Genomic DNA, 24,145 nt, shown 5'->3' with positions numbered 1-24,145 from the left:
ACCATACCAGCTTATTTGTACAGGTATGGTGAATAAAACAGATAGATACTTACATGTGTGTGTGTGTATATAGCGTAATAACACCACAAACAATATTGTTGGAGGAGAAATATTAGTGCGTCTGGCCTTGAGGGCGGCCGCCACCAGCTGACTGTGTGAGTAACTACGTCTTTGTGCCTTTATTCACCATACAAGCTTAGATGTACAGATATGGTGAACAAAACATGTAAATACTTGTATATAACGTTTGTGTATAATGAATAAATGCAAAAACAGTATTGTGGGAGGAGAATGAGGGCAAGAGAGGTGTTGTTGAGGGAGCGAGTGGCTGGCTCGTGTGTGGCGGTCACTCCTCGTTGCATTTTGACTCACTACACACGAAGTGGCTCGTTATGGTGAACAAAACATGCAGATACTTGCATATAACCTGTGTATATAGTGTAATAACAGCAAAACTATTTGTTTGTTTTATGAACATAATAATTGCATCACTAATATGCACACCATAATTTTGAGTACAGCGATGGTTCACACATTTTATTATATAAATACAGTGGTACCTCGCATAACGAATTTAATCCGTTCCAACGCCGCTGTCGTCATGTGAAACCGGCGTCATGCAAAACAATTTTCCCCACCCAAAACAATGTAAATACAAATAATCCGTTCCACCCCCTAAAACAACAATATGACATTATACACTGGTAATATTATACTGTACAAATTAAATAAATGTTTGTTTGACTGTTTCCATGTGTATATTCACTTTACCTTATGAAGAGTCGTTGCTGGCTTGAGGGAGCCGATCGGGAGGGAGGGAGGAGAGGGCTTATGGGGAGGAGGGAGACACCACCTCTGGGTCAGGCGGGCTCGCTCTCTTTGGGAATTTAACCCCACTAGGACCGGGTTGTGGTTCAATATCACTAGCACGTCTCTTCCCACCCTGTCCACTGACCATATCGCGTGTCACTTGCTGTTGTCTTCGTTTGAGGATGTCCCTAAATCGAGACAGCACATTGTCATTAAACAGGTTCACGCACCGTGTTGTCACCGCCTTATCAGGGTGATGCTTTTCCGCAAATGCTGTCACCTTTTCGAACATGCCCAGCACGTCCCTGATCTCACTAGATGGGATAGCATCCTCGCAGACCTCCTCCCCCGATGAGAGCTCCTGTACCTCATGTTGCACCAGCTCTTTCTGCAGTTCCAGGAGTTCCTCGGTGGTCAGTTCATCACTGTGCTCCTCCACCAACTCCTGCACATCAGCAGCATCCACCTCCAGACCCAGTGTGTGTCCCAGAGCGACAATATCATCCACTAAAAGAGCCTCCGGGTCATCCACAGGTGCGGATGCAGGTGCAGGACCGAAACCTTCGAAGTCTCGCTCAGGGACACCCTCAGGCCACAAGTTTCGCCATGCAGAGTGTAGGGTTCTCTGTGACACCCCTTCCCAGGCCTTATCTATCAAACGCAAGGCCCCCATGATATTGAACTGCTCCTTCCAGAATTGTCTGAGGGTCAGCTCTGTGGTGTCAATCACATGAACACATCTCTCCAACAAGGCCTTCATATAGAGCTTCTTAAAGTTAGCAATGACCTGCTGATCCATGGGTTGGAGGAGTGGCGTGGTGTTTGGAGGAAGAAACTTGATGGTGATAAACTGATTTTCAGGGAACAGATCATCTTGCAGTTGGCAAGGATGCGCAGGTGCATTATCGAGCACAAGCAAGGCCTTGAGTGGTAACTGCTTGTCGACGAGATAATTTCTCACTGTGGGGCCGAAAACGTCATTTACCCACTCACTAAAGAAGATCTGCGTGACCCAGGACCTCTTGTTCGACCTCCACATCACATTCAGCCGTGTCTTGTGACCCTTAAACGCCTTGAACACTCGTGGATTTTCTGAGTGATAGACGAGCAGCGGCTTGACCTTGCAATCGCCACTTGCATTGGCGCAGAGCACGAGAGTAAGGCGATCCTTCATCGGTTTGTGGCCAGGCAATGATTGTTCCTCTTGCGTGATGTAGGTCCTCTTCGTCAGTTTTTTTCAAAAAAGGCCGGTCTCGTCACAATTGAAAACTTGTGGCAGAAACTGCTCCTGATCAACAAATTTCTGGAACTCTGGCACAAAAGCCTCAGCAGCACCTTTATCAGAGCTGGCAGCCTCCCCATGTCGCACAACACTGTGTATACCACTCCTTTTCTTAAAGTTCTCAAACCAGCCACGGCTTGCCCTAAATACCTCCTCATCTTCAGACGACGCACCTGGTATCTTCCTGACAAGGTCCACATACAGCATCCTAGCCTTAGCGCAAACGATAGCTTCAGAGACACAATCGCCATGCAATTGTCGTTCATTCATCCACACCAGCAGTAGCCGTTCCACATCTTCCAGGAGTTTTGGACGTTTGCTGGTGAGCTTGCTAACTCCTTTGGCCATGTCAAGCGTCTTATATTTATCCTTGCCCTTCAGTATGGTGGATATTGTTGAGGGAGCCCTGCCATACTCCCTGGCAAGATCAACCACACGAATACCACGCTCGTGCTTTGCTATGATCTCTTTCTTCACTTCCACAGTGATTGCCTCTTTCTTCCCCTTGCAAACTCCTGCTTTCGCAGGCTGCTTCTTGGACGACATCGTGCGTTCAGAATTGTAGTCACGAAACCACAAAAAAACAAAACACGAATATCAGAATTGTGTGTGGAGCGATACAGACGGATACTGGTCGTGTGAGACACCAATACAACACTGTAGACAGTGGCGGCGTGACCCCACCATGTGGTGTTGACGTTACACAAACGAGCGTTCGTCATATGGGACGATTTCTCGCCGATCGGGCCAGTCGTTACCCAAAATATTCGCCTTGTGGGGCGATCGTTATGCAAGGTACCACTGTATATCACAATTCACTCTGTTGAATAATATTACTGCAAAAAAAAATAAGAAAAAATCAATGAGAGACATTGAATTAATTAGGTAATAATATATTTGTGGCAACTGCCGCCTGACAGCTCAAACGGAGTAGCCCTCGCCAGGCGAAGGCTCTGTCAACGCCCCTTTTTTGCCAGAGTTCCCTACCCTATTGTGGCTAAAATATGCCACCTACAATTTTTTTGTTATTTTTTTCGGTGATCAGGGAACAAAAATGAACACTTCTATAAGACGAATTTTTTTTTTTTTTTTTTTTTTTTTGTGCCTGTGGGTGTTAAATCCATTTGGACCCCTAGTGGTTTGAGGGTTAACCTGCTAATGAACTTTAAAAAAATTTAATTAAAAAGTGCTAATGGTAGCACTTCGCTTTTTAGTTAGCCCCTCCTCCCCCCTTCCTCTCACTTCCCAGATATACATTTACAGTAATTAGCAAAAAAAAAAAAAAAAAAAAAAATTAGCACTTTTTGTTCATATTGATACATCCTGACCCTTGTTGTGTTTAGTTGGCCAAACCTGCCCATTCCTCGCAGCCTCTTGCTGAGCAACCCATTAAAAAATGTTTTGATCATTATTTTTAAGCTGTTTGAAGGGTTAGAACTTTCCTTTTACATGGCTCCATTCTCCGATCACGAGGCTCTTGCAAGTGATCCCACGTTCAGCTGGACTTGTTGGGGTTCATCTGTGTTCTCCCTTTCCCCACAGGTTCATTCAGTTGTAGCTCTGGGTGTTGTCCAGGTTGGAGACACTCGTATGGTGATCCTTCTAGCTCCTTGGTGGCCACCTTGGTCTTTGTTTGTGGCTCTGTCTCTTTTAGCAGAACGGCTCGATTATGTATCTTGCTGGTTTGCCCTCCGCTGATATCCTTGTCTGAAGTTTCTGATGCAAGTTTAACACCATTTGTGTGGTGCATAGGTGGCTACATTGTTAACGTTCTGCCTACATCGTTCGTTGCAGTGGTAATATGCAGGTTCCTGGTGCTCCTGTCACCTAATTCTTCTGTATCTGTTATGGTGGTTATCTGTTGATCAGCATCTCATGCTTATTACTATCTCCTCTTACTCCACGGCTTTGGCAGAGCTGCTCTTAGAGTTCATCATCAATACTTCAGCACCGATTCTTTCACTTCCTAGGCTTATGCTCCTCTTGAGCTGTTTTGGTCTCTCCCCTTGGATGGAACGTGTGTTTTCTCTTCTTGGTTCATGGGTTGCCCCTTCAGTTTGTGAAATCTCTCCCAAGGCATGTTTTTCTCAGGATGTCTGCTGTTATTCAGGCTAGCCTGTGGTCTACCCTTGGCACCGAGGTTTGCAAGTTTGCGACCTTAGCTGCTGTGTTTGCTTTCATATCATGGGCTATAATTCAGGCTAGGGGGGTTTGGAAGTCTGCCAGGGTCTTTGCCGCTCAGTATCTGGTCTATTTTCTTGGATCCAGTCGGTCTTGTGTTGCTCTGGATCAGTTTCCTAGCCTGGGGTTTCATCTTCGGGTGTGTAGTTGCTGCTCTCCTCCTTGGTGAGTCCCGTGTTTTCTGTCTTCTCTGTTGCTAGAGAGCTTCAGAGAGCCACCCAGGGGCTCTTCCAGAAAACCAGCATTGAATGTAATGAAATAGTTTCTGGTAGAGCCTCAGTGGCTCCCTATTTCCTTCCCCCAGCCCCCACCCTTCCAGTTTCATCAGTTCATTGTCACAGCTCTGGACTGATTCATTGCTGGCCTAGCTTCTGGGCCAGCAATGAATTGGACCCTTATATGCCCCAGAGCTGCCTCGACTGGTGTTTAGGGTTCTAGAATGGGAAGGGTTGGTGATTTCTGCCTTTGTTCTGTTTGCACCTTTTCCTTCGATTTTTCCCCCTGCTGGACCAATTCATTCCCTGACCCTAATTCTGAATGGCTGCTTTGTCGTAGGTCCATCTCGTACTACAGGCAGAGGCTTAAATGATTTCCCGGGACTGGACCTCTGGGACACATTTTGGCACATCCCTATACATTGGATGGGTTCTGGGATTGGCTTGGTTTATAGTGGGGTGGCAAGGTTTAAAGTTTTGGCTTCACCTGTTTGGGCTCAATCTGGGCTCTATGCTTGTTTACGTGCTTGGCTCGGGTCAACGTGGCTTGTCTTCGTTTGTTGTGCGATCAAGTTTTTGCCTCCAATAACTAGCTGGACTGGCCAATCTGCATGTCTGCTAGCCAGGGGTCTGATTCTTTTCCAACTCACTGGGTTTGGGTTCAGGGTGAACTGGAGGAAGCCCCAATTGGTTTCATCCCAGGTTCAGATTGGACTGGGTCTCCTTTGGGGTTCTGTTGGCTTCACTTTCCCTTCCTCTGCTGGCCTTGACCTAACTGCTATTGGTTTGCAGCGAGTTACTTCCCCCCCCCCCCCAAACGAGTGGGGAATGTAAGGTGAACGAGTTTGCTGTAGTTTCAAGAGAATTCTGTAGTTCGTTACATAGTTGGGGAGGTTTTTGGCGCATTTCGAGGTTTCAGTAGGATGGCGTAAAAAATGCACCACTTCCTGTGCCTCTATAGGTAGGCCAATTTATGTTTTCTCCCTGGTAGTTCTATAGAAAAAAAAATTATATTGAAAAAGGTAAACATAATTCTTGCAAGTAAAATCCCAAAACTATATTTTTCTTACTCAAAAGAAATAAAATTTTGCAGTAGTGATATTAATTAATTATAAATCTATATCAGGTGAATAGCCAAAAAGGAGAAAATCATAATAATATGCTTTGAAAACTTGTTCCCTTTCACTTTGATTCAAAGTAGAAAAATATTTCTTGGCGAGGGTAGTAGTGGAAGGAGATTTGGCTGAATGTAGTTTGGGCGATTTTTCAGTGCACATAGGAAGCCCCGTCAGCTGGCTCAAGTACTTTTCATCTTCAGCAAAGGTTTCAATCTGAGGAAAATAAGTGTTGTGCATAACAAGAAAAATATTTGAATAGGATAGGTAATACTTTTTTGTGTTGCAGGCGAATAGTCACAATAACGTGGCTGACGATATCATTACCAAACCACACATCAGAAGATGAGACGAAGATGTTTTGGTTCGTCCTGGACCATTATCAAGTCTATTGTGATGGGGGAGAGGTGGTTGTCTTAAATTCAGCTACTCTGAACAAACAGTTCCAAGTAGTACAGGCTATGGCGAGCCTATAGTGCACTTGCCTGGCACAGGAATGTCCCACTCCTGTGCCAGGCAAGTGTTGCAAAAGCTAATTCTGGAGAGAGGGAGGTTGGTTTTTGTTGTTTTAGATTTAGCTATTCAGAATGAAATGTTCATGTAGCATGGGCTATAGTGTGCCCATAAGGAGGGAGGCACTCTTGCCATATTAAGTAAGGCAGGAGAGAGGCAAGGAGCAGACAACAGGAGGTAATTTCTAGAAGAAGGTAAGAGCATGATGAAAGGTAATAAGAAAGGTACAGATGGGATGGATGTAAAAATGGGGTGTACGATGGGTATAAGAATGGGAACATAAGAATAAGAGGAGAAAGAGAAACAAGGGGTGTAGGCTTATGTCAGGTCACGTTTGTTAGAAAGGTTAGAGCATATGAGTATGTACTGTGAAAGGGAAGAGTCGACAGCAGCAAAGTCAGAACTAAGGTTCATGTGTATCAGAGCCTATTCAACAAGACAGTGTCTGTGAAGAGTAGATGCTGGAAAGATTATTTTAGAAGACCAATCAATAGGATGATTAGAATCTCTAACATGACAAAAGAGAGCATTGTTTATGTTTGTAGACTTAACACTTCTGTATTCCTCAAGTCTGTCATTTAGTATATGGCCAGTTTCCCCAAAGTATTGGTTAGGACAAGACGAACAGGAAATAGAGTAGACACCAGCAGCATTGGAAGCAAGAGCAGCAGTGTGAACCAGATTACTACGTAGAGTGTTAGTTTGTCGAAAGCCGAGCTTTATGTCAAGAGGACAAAGGGGTATTAGTGAATACCCTTCCGTGCTGTACGCATCAGTGACCCCTCAGTTAATCGATTCCGAAATTTCCTTTATTTACAAATCTTTCTCTTGCCTTGGTTACCCCTTACATTTTATCAACTGTGCCTAATTATCAAGCTAAATGAAATTGCATCCCAAACCCATTTCCAACACTATTAGGCATTGTGCTCTGCTTTTTCTTCATATATGAACTAAAAAATCTCACTGATACCCTTCATTTTCTTGACAAAGCTCGCCTTCCAACAAACTAACACTGTTTCCTGATGGTAATCTATTAGGCTTGGAGGTTTCCCAGGAAAACTACTTACCTAAGGATGCACTGAGCACGGCACTACAGGACTATTATTACATGTACAGTATATAACGTACAATATATATAGTGGTATATCAATATTTATATAGAAATAAGCAAGATAAATAACCTAGATAAGTATGTATATATACTTATATGAATATTAAAATTGTAAATAAACAATGCAAATCTACTTTATTCTAAATATAAAACAAAACTGGCTCTCACCTTAGCAATAATATTGTAGGGCACATCACAGGGTGCACAGCGATCATAAAAAGGCCGCCAGTGTACATCCACTTCATTAAAACAAGTGAAATTTACATCACGTGCACACTTCAGCACCTGATCACTTGCAAACAACACAAACTCACGGAAGGTTGGTATGCCCATGTCCTGTGCTGTCTCGGGAGACTCATTTAGGGCAGGTAATGCCCCAGTTAATGTTTGATTGAGTATTAATGTAGAGTCTTTCACCGATAGCATATCAAAATCTTTGAAACTGGGAATATTATCATTTACATCTTTCAGGTTTTTTTCAAAGCCTTCTACTTCATCAAAGCGTTTATTGATGCCACTTATAACTTCACTTCTAACAGAGCTGGTGTTTCTTTGCTGTATTCTATATTTTGATATCATTTTTATTTGCATATCTCTCTTATATTTTTCTGGCATTTTGTCTCTATATGCAGATACTAATCTGAAAGCATGAATAAAAATTGTTAGTCTGCGAGGCAGTAATAACAGAATGCATATTGTCAATGATTTTACTTTTTATATAAATAGATTATATATAAGGCAGTTCTAACGCTATATTTTAACATTAAAGCTGTCATATTCTTGCTGTTGGTTATATGTCAATAATTGTTAAACATCACACCCTCATGCTACCCTCACAAAATGTCATTCTTTACAATTACTGTATTGGATTTTACCACATTTTTAAAAGTGATGCTGAATTACAGAGAACAAAACTCCAGAAATGACTACATTGTTTGCATAGTAAAGAAAACAATTTTATGTAATTTACATTACCTGGTGAAAGGATGCCGGACCACAGTAAAGGTAATGGGCAGGTGGTGCAACTCTTGGGCAGCTGCCTTAGGCAGTAGGGGAGGAAAAGCATGTGTGGCTGTTTCATGGATCTGGTGAGATGTCATGTTTGATATCTCAACACCTGCCCACTCCAATAGGTGCCCTAACCATGTAGTGGTGCCTGTCTGTGCAACAATTATTTATTAAAAAAATCATTACTGAACATAATGAGTCTTTCTGCTAGGGCCTCAATGGCTCCCTGAAGCTAGCTCACCGAGATTGCTCTACACAAGCAGAGTTGCTAGAGGCAGAGAGAGCGAGAGAAACCATCTGGGAATCCAAAACCATACTCATCCAGGTCTGATACTTAGGAAAGAACCAATATATATTTCTACCAGTTCACTAGGGCAAGCTGAGAAAGAATCAAAAGTGACTTGTGAACTGACAGGGAGCCCAGGCCAGTCGGCATAATAGGCTAAGGCACAAACCCCCAAGAGAGACAGCCGGGTCACAACTACTCACACTAATTTGATAGATATATGAAGAGCCAAATGCAAGCTGAAAGGTAAAAAAACCTTGAAGCAGTAGGCCTGATACCCTCACAAGAAACCCTAATCAGTCCCGGAAATTTGGGTGAATAGGAGCAAGTCTGACCTCAGAGGCAATGTATCTGACTGGAGAAGTGTTACTAGGAGAGTACCAAGGGGTTCAGTTCTTCCACCAGTAATGTTCATCATCTATATAAATGATTTACCAAAAGGAATACAGAACTACATGAACATGTTTGCAGATGACACGAAGCTACTAGGAAAGAGAGACGATTGTCATGTCCTTAAAGATGATCTGAATAAAAATAAGTGCATGGAGCAACACTTGGCAAATGGAATTTAATGTGAAGAAATGCCACGTTAAGGAATAGGAGAAAATAGGCCACACACAACCTACAAATTATGTGGAAAACATGAAAGACTGACAAAGAATGATCTATGAGTAGTCCTGGAAAACACTACAGAGGACCGCACAGGACATTGTGCGATGAGGCTATGCTACATTTTTCAACTTTAAATAACTTGTAAATACTTGGATGATGAAACAAAGAAACGGTTCACGACTTTTGCAAGAACAAAGTTGGAATATGCACTCGGGAGACATCTCCCGTCAGATAGGGTGCAGTCGCACCTCCACAGATCTCCAGTATCATCTATTGATACTGGTAATGACTCAAGAGGGCCACCATTTACGGGCTATTCATGCCCGTGCCACCTTTTAGGTGGCTTAATCTTCATCAATCAATCAATCTGGAATATGCAATGGTTGTATGGTGCCCATATCTTAAGAAGTACATTAATAAACTGGAAATAGTGCAAAGATGTGCTATGAAATGGCTTCCGAAACATAAGAGTCATGAGGAGCTAGAGGTGTTAAATATGCCATAGCTAGAAGATAGAAGAAAAAGAGGCAATATGACCACTACATACAAAATAGTAACATAAAATTGACAAAGAGAAATGCTTGAAAACTGCAACTTGGAGACCAAGAGGCTATAGATTCAAGCTAAGCAAAATTGCCAAAAATATTAGAAAGTGCTTGAACAAATCCACAAGGGCCGTGACGAGGATTCGAACCTGCGTCCGAGAGCATCCCAGACGCTGCCTTAATCGACTGAGCTACGACATAATGAAGTGTAATGAAGTAAGGGCGAAGAGGGAGAACGGCCTATTGACATAGCTCGAGTGCATGGGAGGAGTTGTGTAAAACCCTGTTTGTGCCTCGGAAAGGCTGCAGGATCCAGTAAGTTCAGTAGAACTTCGGTTTCAACTCCATGTCCATGTCGTAGCTCAGTCGATTAAGGCAGTGTCTGGGATGCTCTCGGACGCAGGTTCGAATCCACGTCATGGCCCTTGTGGATTTGTTCATTTGATGCCGGAACATTGCCGGAACAACCGTGGACATTTTCAAGAGGAAACTAGATTTATTCCTCCAAGGAGTGCCGGACCAACCGGGCTGTGGTGGGTATGTGGGCCTGCGGGCCGCTCCAAGCAACAGCCTGGTGGACCAAACTCTCACAAGTCAAGCCTGGCCTCGGGCCGGGCTTGGGGAGTAGAAGAACTCCCAGAACCCCATCAACCAGGTATGCATCACGCTATTATGATTTGTGTAGTGTAGTGTTAGAAAGTGCTTTTCTGTGTAAAGAAGAACAAAAGTTGTAGACGGTTGGAACAAATTAAGTGAGGAGGAGGATGCCAAAACCGTCAGTAGTTTCAAACAGTAATATAAGGACAGGACACTACGAGCATAGCTCTCTATCCTGGAATTACACTCGGGCAGTTACCAGGCACCATTGCCAGAACATTCAGGCTGTCAAGGAGCTGGTCAAAGAACAACCATCCCCTCCCCCCCCCATCCCCTCAAAATGGGTGACAAGTGGCCGAGCTCTGTGATCCTCCACAGTGAGGACTCCAATTTGTGAGGTAAGCAAATGCAGCTGAACATTGTGCTACCACATGCCCATGTTCGTGGAGAGAACTGGAGCAAACGTGCAGCTCTAGTGGCATATAGGAAGCACTGCACAAGAAGATATGAAAGACTGTACCCAATTCCTGCAATTGAAGCATCTGGGTTAGCCAAAGTCATGCCAAACCCCTATAAAAAGAAAAGAGTGTTGTCTGCAAGCCACGATGACAAACTGCACCGGAGCCAAAAGTGGAAGCTGACCCAAATTTAAAGTATGCCGGGTCCATAATGAAAACGATAGACCCGGATTCCCTGGGCTCCATGCCCAGAGAAACCTGGGCATGGAGCTGAAAGAGACCTACATCCCGAGAAAAAGCGGGAGAAAACATACAGTCACCGAGAGGTGGAAAAAAATAAGCCCCCTCCCCTCTAGAAACATCTGCAGTATGGTCGACACCTTGCGCCACTCCCAGCATACTGGTATGACAAAAACCGAACCGAGTGCCAAGCGTAAACAAGGTATTGTTTGCCGGCCAGCCAGACTCCGGAACCTTATAACACATTCAGTACGGAGAAAACCCAAACTCAAAAGAGGAAGGGCCTTCTAAAGACGTACACCGGATCTCGCAGGAGGTTCGTAAAAAGCCTCCCAAGCCGCTGCAGGAGGGACACGAGAGGAAGGAAACTTTTAGAATGACGATTCCGATGGGACGAAAATGCACACACAAACTCTGGGGAATATTACACCTAAATTATACTCGTACAAGGAGGGAGGGTGTGAAACGCATCCCCCTGCAAAAGTAGACCCACCTCGGAGGGAACCAGGAGCCACATACTATCGAGTCGAACGGGAACCAAGTGCACAGATTCATTCCCCTTCCCCCAAAGTCGGGCCCTGGGACAGAACCAACGTTCTCGCCCACCGCCTGAGACAAAAGGCAGAGTTCAAAGGATAAGCTTCAAAGGAAGGAGGAACTGGCAGAAAGAAGAACCCAAAAGCCTTGGCAGTGTAACAAACTAGGCTGGTTGTAAGAATTATCCAGAGTGGTTTATCGACAAAAGAGAATGGGAAGCTGGGCCCGCGTGGTGACCCGGGACCTGACCCCCTGGGAATTCGCGGTGAAAATAATCGACGCCTTGCTCATAGCTTCGTATAATGAACCATTCTATAGTATTCACTTATTTAGAGAAATTAGCCTTTATTCATTTTGTATTAAAATTGTATTGTATAATATTACTGGGTACAATATCAAGAGTATTCTAATTATTGAGTTAAGTCACCATCAGTGACGTCACGAATCTGATCTAAGTTGTAAGGCGCGAGTGACCGGCGGTCATAGGTCATCAGAGTTGACATGTACACTATTTTTCAAAGTTCAAATAACCATTTTGGGGAACGGGAACAGCTCTGCCGTTAGATGCTTGTGTAATTTAATTTCAGTAAAATAATTCAACCAGTCTGGATCAATTCAGTACAAACAGAGGTTAATTGTTATAACTTAAACCTTGCTAGTAACTTGGTAAAACTTAGACTATGCGGAAGGATACAATGCTCTAGTCTGGGGAAGACCAGACGAGGAGAGATCAGTGTGAACTCCAGATCAACTGGGGGAGGTCAACCCATCTCACCTCTCCCCCAAGACCAGCCCAACATCTTTAGCTGGTCAACATAGAGGTATAGTTGCTATTGTTATTTATAGGGATAGTCAACTCATTGCCGTTCAGGTCAAGTAGGGAGTGTTAAAGTGACAGGGAGTGAACATATTTAGATTTTGTTTTAGTTTTCTTTTAATAAATTAATTAGTTAATAATTTGCATTTTTATTATTTCCATGTGTTTATGTGAACTTGTCCTGGTCACGTGGTCCACACGAGGCAGAGTTGGATTGGGCGCCGATTCTAACATCGTCGGAATTCATCATTCCCGTGTAATTAATTCCACACTCTAAGTTTCCAAGGTCATCGGTTACTAGTGGGGATCAAGCCCCAAGGTTGATTAATTAGCATGATCGATCCAGACCTCGATCATTGCTCTGTGTTACTGGTCTGGTGGTGGCGGCGGAGGCGACTCTAGGGTTTTGCTCAAAGCCTAGGTCACGTCATACGGGTTGTAGAATCCTAAGTCGGTCAATCGTCTTAGGACCACGTGGCGTGGAGTTGGCTTTAGTAAAAGTTTTGGAGTCCCTTGGTAGAGAATAAAAAGTAAGAATACGGGTAGAAGGGGAAAAGGAGGAAAGATTAAGTCGAGAAACCCTACCCGTGTTACAGCAGGACTAGCAGGCTCAACTGCCTCTACATCCGATTCAGAAGGGGCAACTTCCGGAACTGGTCGCCCCACATCCCGAGCTAAGCCCTGCCCCCCGACCCGAGAACCCTCAGATGCTTCGAGGCCGGAAGCAGGGGGTTGGGAGAGAAGGAGCAGAGGAAGGGCGAACTACGGCCGAAGGGAGAGGTGGTGGTGCCGACTGAGCCAAGGTAGAGTTCACACTACCGACACACTAGTCCTATCTGAACACAATAATATTTATACTGGAGGCAATATCATTTTTGACTATGCAGTTCACTACAAAAAAAATACTAAATTATGACTGAGGTCTTTAGACCAAGTCACAGTTTGGATGAACATGATCCAGTGGGCACAATATGCAAGTGTAATGTTATTTAAACGTTGAATTAACCTTGATTTGACGTTAAATTAATGTTATTATTTGATATTATGCCCACGGGGAGTTGCAGTGTTTCTTCAGCCATTAAACGGCTAAATTTCATTTAAAATGTTCCCCATTACCTTGGCATTCCTGCAGTAAGCAAGGTGGTGCTTGGTATCAAAGGTGATCTTATCGAAGAAGGAGAACCTCTTTAATGAGCGGAAATGTTTACGGCACACTCTAGCTACCCGCGCTAGACGTTCCTCCATGACAGATCCCCAGGTACGCTCCAGCACTCCCTTCTGCAACGGCACATGAAACTTAATAAGAATATATATGTAAATATTATATATAATGAGCGGTTTTCTATAGAAGTATAATTGCATACTGCATGCTTGTACAATATTGCCAAGTTTGAAAGCTGGGATAAAGTTTGCATCATTGGTGAATAAGGAAGGCAGAACAGAGGTTATTGTCTTGGTGTAACAAACAGGTTACATCACTTACTGGCCGGAAAAACTATTCGCACACCGTATGTCACTAGCCTATAAAGGCTAACTGAATGTGAAAAGTACAAGTTTAGAGACTATTCTTACTAACATTTAATTTTGTTAACATTTCATCCACAAGTTTATAAGGCACACAATCTTGCCATATTCCGAAGTTTGCATACTGTAGAAAGTGCGAACATATCCAGAGTTCATTGTGTAACTATGTGGGTTCAGATGGTAACTGACCCCCAAATTAACCAGAAAAAAAAAAACAGCATTAGGATAGTGAACAAATGGAATACGCCAGGAAGTGAAGCAGTAGAGACAAACTCCATACACTGCCCAATAAATACTCTGGAGCCTATACAGTAAGTGTTCAAAGGTTGAGAACTTAGTTTTAATCAGAAGAGCAAGTTTATTGAGCAGCGTCACTAGTCTTTAGCAAACGCAAAGCAAAATCATGGGTATGGGGCGCATAATAAAAAAAATTGAATAGCCTATCGGCGGAAACTAATGTGTCTCGCAGCCAATAAACATACAGATGGGCAGATGATTGGGGAGCCCCAGGAGTCAACTCAGGGAGGCAAGCACCGGCCCCGCCCCTCACAGAGAACACTGGGTAGCAAAACCCAAAACTCGGATGTATTTTTTTATGTATTTTTTACTCAGTGGGTTATAAACCCATGGAACCGCCTACCCGCCGAAGCCGTAAGTGCCAGGATATTGCTGCACTTCAAACTCCAGCTCGATAAAAATCAGGAAAAATAAGGGAAAGGGGCATTTGAAAAGCCGCCGGCTTCCTGTTCCCGTCGAAGTCACTAGAGATGGTGGCCCTCAGGCAAATTCAGGCATGCAATTGTCGGATGTATTCCAATTATGCTTACCTTACGCTTAGGTGAAGGTACTCGAGTGTTGTGTAGAATAAAGCCTTCATCAGGGTTCCTGGTCACGCATGTACGGTCCGTGTCCGGTCCACTGTGTGTACGGTGGGAGGGAGCTGGGCGCTGAAGGACCACGGAGGCTGGCTGTGGGGTGTGGTGGACGGTTGACGTTGAGAACTGCAACCACACACTACACGCCCACCCCAGCCCCACCACCGCCCACAGCACCCAACACCACCCCATACGATACACCCACACCATCAACAAATGCTGCTGGTGCTTGCGAGCAAGTCTGCTTACATTCTCCACAGGTATTATGGAGGGCTGTTGGGGTAGGCCTACTGTAAGTGTTGTGAGTCAAGTTTATCGATTTTATTGCAACTTATTATCTTTTATCATACAGATTATATTATCCAATTTATTTGAATAATTATATATTCGCAAGTTGAATACAAGTTAAATAACTGAATACACTTTACCTGAATTTACCTATGGGCCACAATCTCTCTAGTAGCCTCAACGAGAACAGGACGCCGGCGTTTTGTCAAAAGTCCCCCCCCCCCCATTTGTCCCGATGATTTTGTCGAGTTGGACCTTAAATTGTACCAGTATTTTGCCATGTACAGCCATGTGCATACACAATTTTTGCAAACTAATAGCTGTCAATGTACAGGCGTCCAGGGCTGGCCAGCCATGCTTCCAGCTGGTATAAGCAGTGTCTCGTATAATGTAGCTCAAGAGGATCACACACACACAACCTGCCAATATTACATAATCACTTTCTTCTCGCGCACACAATTTAGCTTCGTGAAAGTGGCTACAGTCTATAACACACCGACTCGCCAATTATGATTCGTCCACAACACACCTCATCAATGTCTTGACAGATTTGTTTATAAAATTTGGCAATAGGATTCTAGTGTAGGTCAGCAATACAAAGAAAGAGTGAGAGAAAGTGGGAGGGCGCCAGGACCGTGTCTGTCTCCCCCGACCACCTGCCCAAGACTGAGGCAGCCGCCCACGTCCAGTCATGCTGAAAACCTGATCCTGACGTCACCATACCTGCTGGTTGCCAACTAATTAAAATAATGGATGGTATGAGATGGTTTTCCATGGTTTTAACGGCTAACCTGTTAAGCTGATCGACGTCCCGCCAGGACAACGATTGACCCTACTCATGATGCAACCCACAACAGTCGTCTAACTCCGAGGGTACATATATTATTTAATGTACGCATGTATTTTGCACCGGTGTTTGTGATATATTTCACTATGTGAAAGCTGTAGTAGGCCTAACCGTTGTGAATGCTATGGTGCAGATATAACAAATTGTTACCTAACTTACTAATCTTAATTATTAGTTATTATTGATGGTTAATTTGTGTATGATATTTTTGCCTGAAAATTCTTAAGCTTTTGCAGGTACAGTATAAGTAGTCACGACCATGATTTTTGCCAATATGTGCGCCAAAAAGTCCAATGCAGTAAGTCTAATTATACGGCTATATATATATATATTATATATATTATATATATATATATAATACATAATATATATATATATATATATATATATATATATATATATATATATATGCAAACAAGCCTGAATGGTCCCCAGGACTATATACAACTGAAAACTCACACCCCAGAAGTGACTCGAACCCATACTGCCAGGAGCAACGCAACTGGTATGTACAGGGACGCCTTAATCCGCTTGATTAAGGCGGAAGTGGTTCAAATAGCTTCGGCTATCACTTCCTTATGTCCGGTCGTGATGGTCAAGTGGATTAAGGCGTCCCTGTACATACCAGTTGCGTTGCTCCTGGCAGTATGGGTTCGAGTCACTTCTGGGGTGTGAGTTTTCAGTTGTATATAGTCCTGGGGACCATTCAGGCTTGTTTGCATTTGTGTTCCTCACGTGTGCCCCAAAGAATGAGGTGATTTGATAAAATGCTATGCCCAAGATTACCATCCGAGTGCCGGCGGGGAAGTGGTTCAAATAGCTTCGACTATCACTTCCTTATGTCCGGTCGTGATGGTCAAGCGGATTAAGGCGTCCCTGTACATACCAGTTGCGTTGCTCCTGGCAGTATGGGTTCGAGTCACTTCTGGGGTGTGAGTTTTCAGTTTATATATATATATATATATATATATTATATATATATATATATATATATATATATATATATATATATATATATATATATATATATATATATATTATTAAATATGACCGAAAAAGTAAGATTAATAATTCTAACACGAATTTTCTCGATCTTTCGTACATTTCTTTTCACTGTTGGTGGTAATTCAAAAATCAATTCTCCAAAATTCATTTTTATTTCTAATCTGACGCGACACTTGAGCGCGTTTCGTAAAACTTATTACATTTTCAAAGACTTTAGTTTACACATACGCAACTGAATAGAACTTACACATCTCCGATTTGTTTATATCTACATTTGAGTGAGGTGGATGGGGTGAGGTGGTATTTAATAGGGTATTAAATTCATCAACACAAGACAGAACACGAAACAATGGGTATTGAATGGAAGTGATTGTAGAAAGCCTATTGGTCCATATTTCTTGATGCTTCTATATTGGAGCGGAGTCTTGAGGTGGGTAGAATATAGTTGTACATTAATTGGCTGTTGATTGCTGGTGTTGACTTTTTAATGTGTAGTGCCTCGCAAACGTCAAGCCGCCTGCTATCGCTGTATCTATCGATGAGCTCCAAAAAAACCAGTATATAGTCAAGACAACAACATCTCTTTCTAGGCGTTTAACGATGCATAAGCAACAGGGCTCCATTAAGGAACATATAATCTCTTCCCACAACCAAACCATCGCCAGAGAAATCCTAGTAAACAACACAGAAATCATCGATAGATACAGCGATAGCAGGCGGCTTGACGTTTCCTTCCCAAACCTTCCCTTCTTTCCTCTCCCTTTCCTATACGCTTCTTTCCTTCAAGCTATCACAATTACCAAGGCGCCGCTGGTGTAGTGGTATCATGGAAGATTCCCATTCTTTCGACCCGGGTTCGATTCCCGGGCGGCGCATTTATTTTCAGTTAGGTTTTTCAATTCACCTGGAAAGAATTCTCAAGGCAAATGGAGGGAACCTTCGACAACCTGCCGGCTTATTGTCCTCGTCGAGGCCTCTAGTGTTAGTTGTCCCTCAGGTAAATTAGGTATGTACTGCACCTCCCTATCACGTGCAAGTTGCATGGGCTGCACCTTCCCTCCTGCAACCTACCGCATGAACAGTTCTTTCCCTCAATCAACTTGGCATATTTACTGCACCGCTGTCCACTGGATGGGGGCGGTGTGCAGGACAAACATATCAATTGTGACACTAGCTCTCCACATATGTCAGTTGCTTAATTTAGAAACTGTACCTGTGGTCGATCTCGAACCCATTGTTGATGTGACGACTTATACTGAATTTTGTAACTAGCTCATCAAGATTGTAACTTGCTTAGCTAAATGAATTGTGGGGGTTCAGTCCCTGAGCCCATTATGTGCCTCTGTAACCCTTTCTACTACCGCCCACAAGATGGGTATGGGGTGCATAATAAATGAACTAACTAAACTCTCCCTTCCCCATTAAGTTGTCACGTGACGTAAACACAGAGAAGATTGAATGTAAAGAAGAATAGAACGAGAGTAAAAGAAGCCAAGCAAATTTTAGGAATAGTCTGACGTAACTTTGAAATCAGGGGTAAATAAGGTAGTTATTCAACTGTTTGCTTCTCCTGTGCGCCACCCCCCCCCCCCTTTAGATTATGGTATCCAAGCATGGAGACCTCATACTCAGAAAGACATCTGCTTTGGAGAAAGTCCAACACCGGGCGTCAAGAATAATTCCTGAACACAAGACTCACTTGCTTAGCTAAATGAACTATAGGGTCCAGTAGGAGAACCCATTATGTGCCTATGTAACCCTTTCCACCACCGCCAACGGGATGGGTATAGGGTGCATAATAAATGAATGAATGAACTAAGTCGACTCCCGTACCGGGAACGGTCGAGGGCCGCAGGACTAACAATACAAACCAGACATGACAGGGCTGATCTAATCGAGACTTAAACTATTGAACAACTTGGAGGATATTAATCCAGACAACTACTTCAAAAGGTCAGATGTAACACTAACAAGGAGCAACAGCGTCAAGCTCAGCAAGCCATGATGTAGGACATAAAACAGAGGTCCTTCTTCACCCAGAGATTTATAAACCCATGGAACCGCCTACCCACCGAAGCCGTAAATGCTAAAACCCTGCTGCAGTTTAAGGTCCAAAATGGATATCATCAAGACAAATGGGGAGATCTTCGACAATCCACCGCCTTCCCATCATCGTCGAAGCCACTAGATAAATTAAGGTAAACACAGTGGGACCTCAAGGCCACGGTACAAAGAAAAACAATTTGACATGGATTGTACATGAAGAAGGGGACAGGTACAAAATTAACAATGTATTTAGTTAAGTGGTTTTAGTTGGTTCCATTCTGAGTTTGAAAATGCAGATAGGACAGATCCGAAAAAGTTTGTAAATTTATTTATTTATTTATATACGAGAAGGTACATTGGGGGTTAACAGAGAACATAAAAATTAAGTCGATTTAACATTCTTGTAAAACCACTAGAAACCAAAACCATTTCTTGCAAAAATCTGTAGATCAGGCAATTGAAGGTTGAAAGTTGAGATCCAAGAGCTGGAGCTCAGCCCCCAGCAAGCCCAAATAGGCATGTACAACTAGACACACATGCTCCTGTGTACTACAAACACACGTAGCTATGGTAAACATCAAAAGTTCAAGAGGATGCTGTGAGTAAAATTCCAGCTGACTGTAGATAAGTGACCTGACGAGCTGCAGAGAGAGCGGTGCTGCATGAGCCGCCAGCCGCTAACATACACCACACACGCAATCACTCACACGCACGCACTCCGCTCCCCTACCTCCACATGCCCTCACACACCATCCTCACTAAGATACCAATTACTGCATACGGTCCAAGATCAGTCTTACTAGGGTGCTCAGTGGCACTGTGTGTTATATAAACCTATTATTATTACTTCTAAACGAGATCAGAATTTAACTAATTTGAGAAAGTGGTGAGGTATGAGGTGCGAGCAGCGGAGAGCTGAAGAAGGCTGGCGGGAGGAGTGAACAACGCCAGGATCACGCCTGATGAACAACACACACAGTAAGTACATAACCCTACTATTGGCTTGTGTGAATACCTAACAGTGACCACGCGGATATCTAGCGCCTGTTGTTTTATAATCCAACTCTCCTGCCAAACGAATTCTTCGTGGCGTGTTTTCGTGCTGTGGATATACCTGATTGACGCCCTGAGACTACGGATTGTCCTAGCCCCTCAAACGCCGAGAGCCGGACCCCAAGAGCCGTAGTTCATTCTCCGCAAACACAACTAGGCGAGTACAGCTGGTTGTGTACCTTCTCACGCAGCTGACAAATACCTAACTTGAAGGCTTGTGCCAAGCTTGCCCGAAACGCTATGCGTGCTGTGGCTGTACAAGAATGTAAGAACTCTTGTATAAAAAAAATTAAGCGTATGCACCTACACTAATCTCGCGTAACCTTTCTAGATACCAATCAAGTATAACTCCCAGGGAGGAATTACTGACCCCGCCCAGGATGCTACCCCACAATAAGCTGACTAACTCCTGAATACCTAGTCACTGCTAGGTAAACAGAGGCATAGGTGAAAGGAAATGTGCCCAACCATATCTGTCCCGCCCGGGATGCGAACCCGGAATTCTTGATTGTGCGTCGAGAACGAACCCAACTGTACTACCAAGAACGGAACCTACCGGGAACCAGTGTGTATTGCAGTCCCCGTGGCGCAGTGGTAAAACACTCGCCCGGCGTTTCGCAAGCACTTTGGTCTGGGGTTCGTATCCTGGCCCGGGGAGGATTGACTGGGCGCCAATCCTTAACTGTAGCCTCTGCTCACCCAACAGAGAATGGGTACCTGGTTGTTAAACGATTTGGCGGGTCGTATTCCGGGGAAATTAGGATTAAGGACCTGCCCATCGAAATAGAAATACAAGAAATACAAGAAATACCCTAAACGCTATGCGTGCTAGTGGCTTTACAAGATTGTACAAACTCTTGTATATATAAATAAAAAAATAAAAAGAATTAGTCCTGAACGTGTACATTTTCAATGCTTTTTTCCTACCAAAACACTTAATAGTCTTGTAGTTAGTAGAGTCCGTTCACAACCAACAAGTCAAGGGTTCGACACGTTTCCTTTCACCTAATGCCTAGCAGTATGTTCGCCTAGCAGTAAATAGGTACCTGGGAGTTAGGCAACTGTTGTGGCTTGCATCCTGAGGAAGGTCAATGGTAATCTCGATAAGCCTAACAGGCGTCCCATTCCCGACAATTGGTAAAACATTTACATGATTTTTCCATACATAGCGTACAAATATATATATATATATATGCATATAGCGTAAATATCACATTATTTTGATTGAAATTGTTTGCTAATATTTAAACAAACTTTGTTCGTTACTTTGATAATTAAGTATTTTCGAATTCAAGATCTTCTTGCCCTTAGATAATTTTAACCATTGACTGACATAGTGAACATTCGTCTCACTAAAGTTTTCTGGGCGGTGTCGGGGGAGCTGCTCCTGGTTATCCCGGGGTCGGCCTCAAGAACCTTGCTTGGCTTGCCAAGGTCACCCTACGCTAGGCCAACGTCACCTTCCCCCGGATGCAAGTCAGTACAACAGTTGCCTAACTCCCTGGTACCTATTTACTGCTAGGTGAACACAGGCACCAGATAGATGGAAACATGTCCAAACGTTTCTGTCATGCCGCAGGAATCGAATCCGGAACCTTAGGTTTGTGGTCAGACTGCGCAGACTACTGCACAACAAGACCCATGCATAGACGAAGGGTCAAGGTAGTAGTTGGCATCCATCAGTCTCAGAAGAATATGGAGTTGCGCTCTGGTTGTCTGTCTGTTGTGGTTGTCGGTCTGCTCTGGTTGTCGGTCTGGTTGTCTGTCTGTTGTGGTTGTCGGTCCAGGTGGTCGTGCAGTAAATAGTGAGCAGTGTCTTCAATTCAGATTGGTCCTAGTTATTTTCCTGCCAGTTATGTCCTTCAAGACTTTTTTTCTTAGCCTTGCGAGTCGTAAACAAAGTAGGTGGGACAGAGGAGGGTAGAAATAGCCTAAGCTACTCTATCCCTCTGAGATGTATTTTATTGTCTCAATAAAAGTACTTGAATTTGGGGGGACAGGTTTAGTTTGTGCAGACTTCATCGGTGGCTGTGTGGCTCTAAACTCTCCTTCTGGCGACTTTTTTCCACATTAGTGCATCCGTTTTGGACAAGAATCCCTCTCACTTTTCTAAGTCCCCCGTCAGCCACCTTCCATCTGGCGCTCTTTCCCCAGACATAGACTCGCAGACAAGAAAACAGAGCCAGATAAAGACAACTAGAAGAAAAAAAGATACTGGGAGGGATGGGAGGAGAGGGAGGAAGCAGAACTTTTAACTTTACTCCGGCTGGATTAAAAATAGGTTACCAACTTTCGTGTTATGAACAAATCCACAAGGGCCGTGATATATCACGGCCCTTGATATATCATTTGATATGTTACCCTATTGTGATTTATGTGTATATTTCGTGTTATGCTTTCATCATTTAAATTATAAGCTGCATAACACAGAAACAACCAACATATACCATCTCCGTGAGCAATAACACTGCTGAAAATAGCTTACCTCACACACTAAACTCATGGTTTGAATTTTAGCTTTAAATGTCTTAAGACAGCAATATCAGGTATCGTCGTAAGTACATAACATATGCATGTGCATGCATACATTCACGTATACACATATGTGAATGTGTGACAGTTTTCTTATATACACATGTTAGATTGTGTACACACAGTTCTTATCTAACATACCTAACAGTGTTTGCAGGATTGATCTTCAGTCCTTGGGCCCCACTTCTCCCACTGCCAGTTAATACAATTAATGACTCTCGACCTCTTCATTACTTGTGAGACCTGCTTTTAAAACTAAAGATGGAAGAAGTCTCTAATGTTTCCCTAATTTCACTTACTGTCCTTACACTGCAGAAATACTTCCTTCTTATTCCAAAAACATCATCATAAAGCTCCTGCCAAGGATAAGCACTCAGTGGATCAAGACACTGTGAAAGTGCGAGTGGTGAGAAAGTTTAGGCGCTCCACATAAGACCCATTCCAGGTTCCCAAGACCTGGAATCGGGCTCAAGACCTGGAAGACCGTACAGACTTTGGAAATTCCGTACAGGGTGTGTGTGGGTGGTATCGAAAGTTTCCTAATATGGAAGAAATACATTTCTTCCTTCCTTCCTCTCGGTTATGATGCGATGATTGAAAAGTTAAGGTTAAGCTTGGCAGTTTTGCTTACACAGGAACCTCTTGCAAGATTCACAAAAGCTGTCGAGGAATTTAAAATAGTATGCAGTCTGCTCAGCTTTCACTTGTCTCATCTCCTTTACCTCAGGTGTTAAAATTTAAGCTTGGATTCACAATCCTTTCCACTCTGACCTGTGAAGCAGGTCCAGCGCCGGTAACGCACACCTTGCTAGAGACGACTTTGCTGAGTTGAGCTCAAAACAAATTATGTCACGAATTCAGACCAAAAAGTCACGGAGAATCGTGGTCGTGTTTGACACAATCAAACTCTCATCTGGCGATGACTGGTATGAAAGCCCTGATTCCGCTTGCTACTACATTCCTTTGCGAGGATTTTCATTAAGTATTGCCATCAAGACAGTCAACATCGATCAGAAGACGAAGATGCGATGAGTCTCATTCTGTCAAAGACTCACCAATTGAACCCATATAGCAGTGGTGTTTTCACTTTTTAGCATCGTCAAAGTTTAATTTTTGTTTGATTAACTCAGTTTGGAATTTAAACAATCAACATGTGGCAAGAGACAAGTTTTGCTCTAATCAGAATTAATAATATTAGGAATACCTGTATCATAATTAACAGGAGAGGAGAGGGCAGGGAAAGAGGGCAGGTCACACTTAATCCTTGAAGAGTTTTTCAGATATTATGACTCATTTGGACGCTTGGTTTCCGTCCACAGTATTGTCGATGACTTCAGCTGTTGTAACCTTTAGTTCTTCCTGTGTTTGCTAGCACATACTTGTCGATGTCTCCAGCTCCTGCCGCCGCGGTCACGAGTTTAATGTTGTCGTGTCCTGCTTCTGTTGTTGCTCCCAGCTGGCGCTCTATAGACCTTCTCGTTTCCTTCAGCTGTTGGTGTCTCTGTACCCGCTTGTGTCATCTCTCTAACTGCTACTTCCGGTGCTGCTGCTGCTGCTGTCCTGTACAGCTCTTTATGTTGATGCAGACTCGGTCTACTGTTGTTACTTCAACTTTTCTTGCAGTTTCTGTTGTTGCTAATGCGTTTGT

General features: G+C 43.4%; 4 protein-coding genes and 1 non-coding gene across 16 annotated transcripts in view; 2 read left to right on the top strand and 3 right to left on the bottom strand.

The window, feature by feature from the left end:
- Positions 1 to 829: 829 nt before the first annotated feature.
- LOC138369217 (tigger transposable element-derived protein 1-like) lies at positions 830 to 1,984 on the bottom strand. The gene has a single exon (XM_069332158.1). It carries the CDS (start codon positions 1,982 to 1,984, stop codon positions 830 to 832), a length of 1,155 nt encoding a protein of 384 aa, XP_069188259.1.
- Positions 1,985 to 2,047: 63 nt separating this feature from the next.
- Positions 2,048 to 2,638, bottom strand: LOC138369216 (tigger transposable element-derived protein 2-like). The gene has a single exon (XM_069332157.1). It carries the CDS (start codon positions 2,636 to 2,638, stop codon positions 2,048 to 2,050), a length of 591 nt encoding a protein of 196 aa, XP_069188258.1.
- Positions 2,639 to 5,530: 2,892 nt separating this feature from the next.
- Positions 5,531 to 24,145, bottom strand: part of LOC123762546 (carbohydrate sulfotransferase 10) — a 39,002-nt gene continuing 20,387 nt past the window's right edge. The window contains exons 3-8 of one of the 4 annotated variants that reach the window (XM_045749056.2): positions 15,155 to 15,433; positions 14,679 to 14,999; positions 13,444 to 13,605; positions 8,203 to 8,387; positions 7,396 to 7,867; positions 5,531 to 5,819 (exon numbers count right to left, since the gene is read on the bottom strand). In XM_045749056.2, the coding sequence (XP_045605012.1) occupies positions 5,598 to 5,819; positions 7,396 to 7,867; positions 8,203 to 8,387; positions 13,444 to 13,605; positions 14,679 to 14,936 (1,299 nt within the window). In that variant the 5' untranslated portion in view covers positions 14,937 to 14,999; positions 15,155 to 15,433 and the 3' untranslated portion in view covers positions 5,531 to 5,597. Of the gene's footprint in view, positions 5,820 to 7,395; positions 7,868 to 8,202; positions 8,388 to 13,443; positions 13,606 to 14,678; positions 15,000 to 15,154; positions 15,434 to 15,543; positions 15,965 to 24,145 lie in introns of those variants that run through there. The other 3 variants (XM_069332529.1, XM_069332530.1, XM_069332531.1) reach the window with 3 other exon arrangements.
- Positions 17,671 to 17,741, top strand: TRNAG-CCC (transfer RNA glycine (anticodon CCC)). The gene has a single exon. It is a non-coding gene; the product is annotated as a tRNA-Gly (tRNA).
- The window catches only part of LOC123762543 (uncharacterized), a 25,985-nt gene continuing 21,124 nt past the window's right edge, over positions 19,285 to 24,145 (top strand). For 3 of the 9 annotated variants that reach the window (XM_069332520.1, XM_045749047.2, XM_045749046.2), the window contains exon 1: positions 19,463 to 19,890. In XM_069332520.1, the coding sequence (XP_069188621.1) occupies positions 19,875 to 19,890 (16 nt within the window). In that variant the 5' untranslated portion in view covers positions 19,463 to 19,874. Of the gene's footprint in view, positions 19,891 to 24,145 lie in introns of all 9 variants that reach the window. The other 6 variants (XM_069332522.1, XM_069332521.1, XM_069332524.1 and 3 more) reach the window with 4 other exon arrangements.

Source organism: Procambarus clarkii, chromosome 27 (genome assembly GCF_040958095.1).
Source record: "Procambarus clarkii isolate CNS0578487 chromosome 27, FALCON_Pclarkii_2.0, whole genome shotgun sequence".
Taxonomy (NCBI): domain Eukaryota; kingdom Metazoa; phylum Arthropoda; class Malacostraca; order Decapoda; family Cambaridae; genus Procambarus; species Procambarus clarkii.
This window is presented reverse-complemented; position numbering and strand designations above follow the sequence as displayed.

Excerpts from the sequence above, each read along its gene's own strand:
- LOC138369217 (XM_069332158.1), bottom strand. The coding sequence starts at position 1,984 with ATGAAGGATCGCCTTACTCTCGTGCTCTGCGCCAATGCAAGTGGCGAT.
- LOC138369216 (XM_069332157.1), bottom strand. The coding sequence starts at position 2,638 with ATGTCGTCCAAGAAGCAGCCTGCGAAAGCAGGAGTTTGCAAGGGGAAG.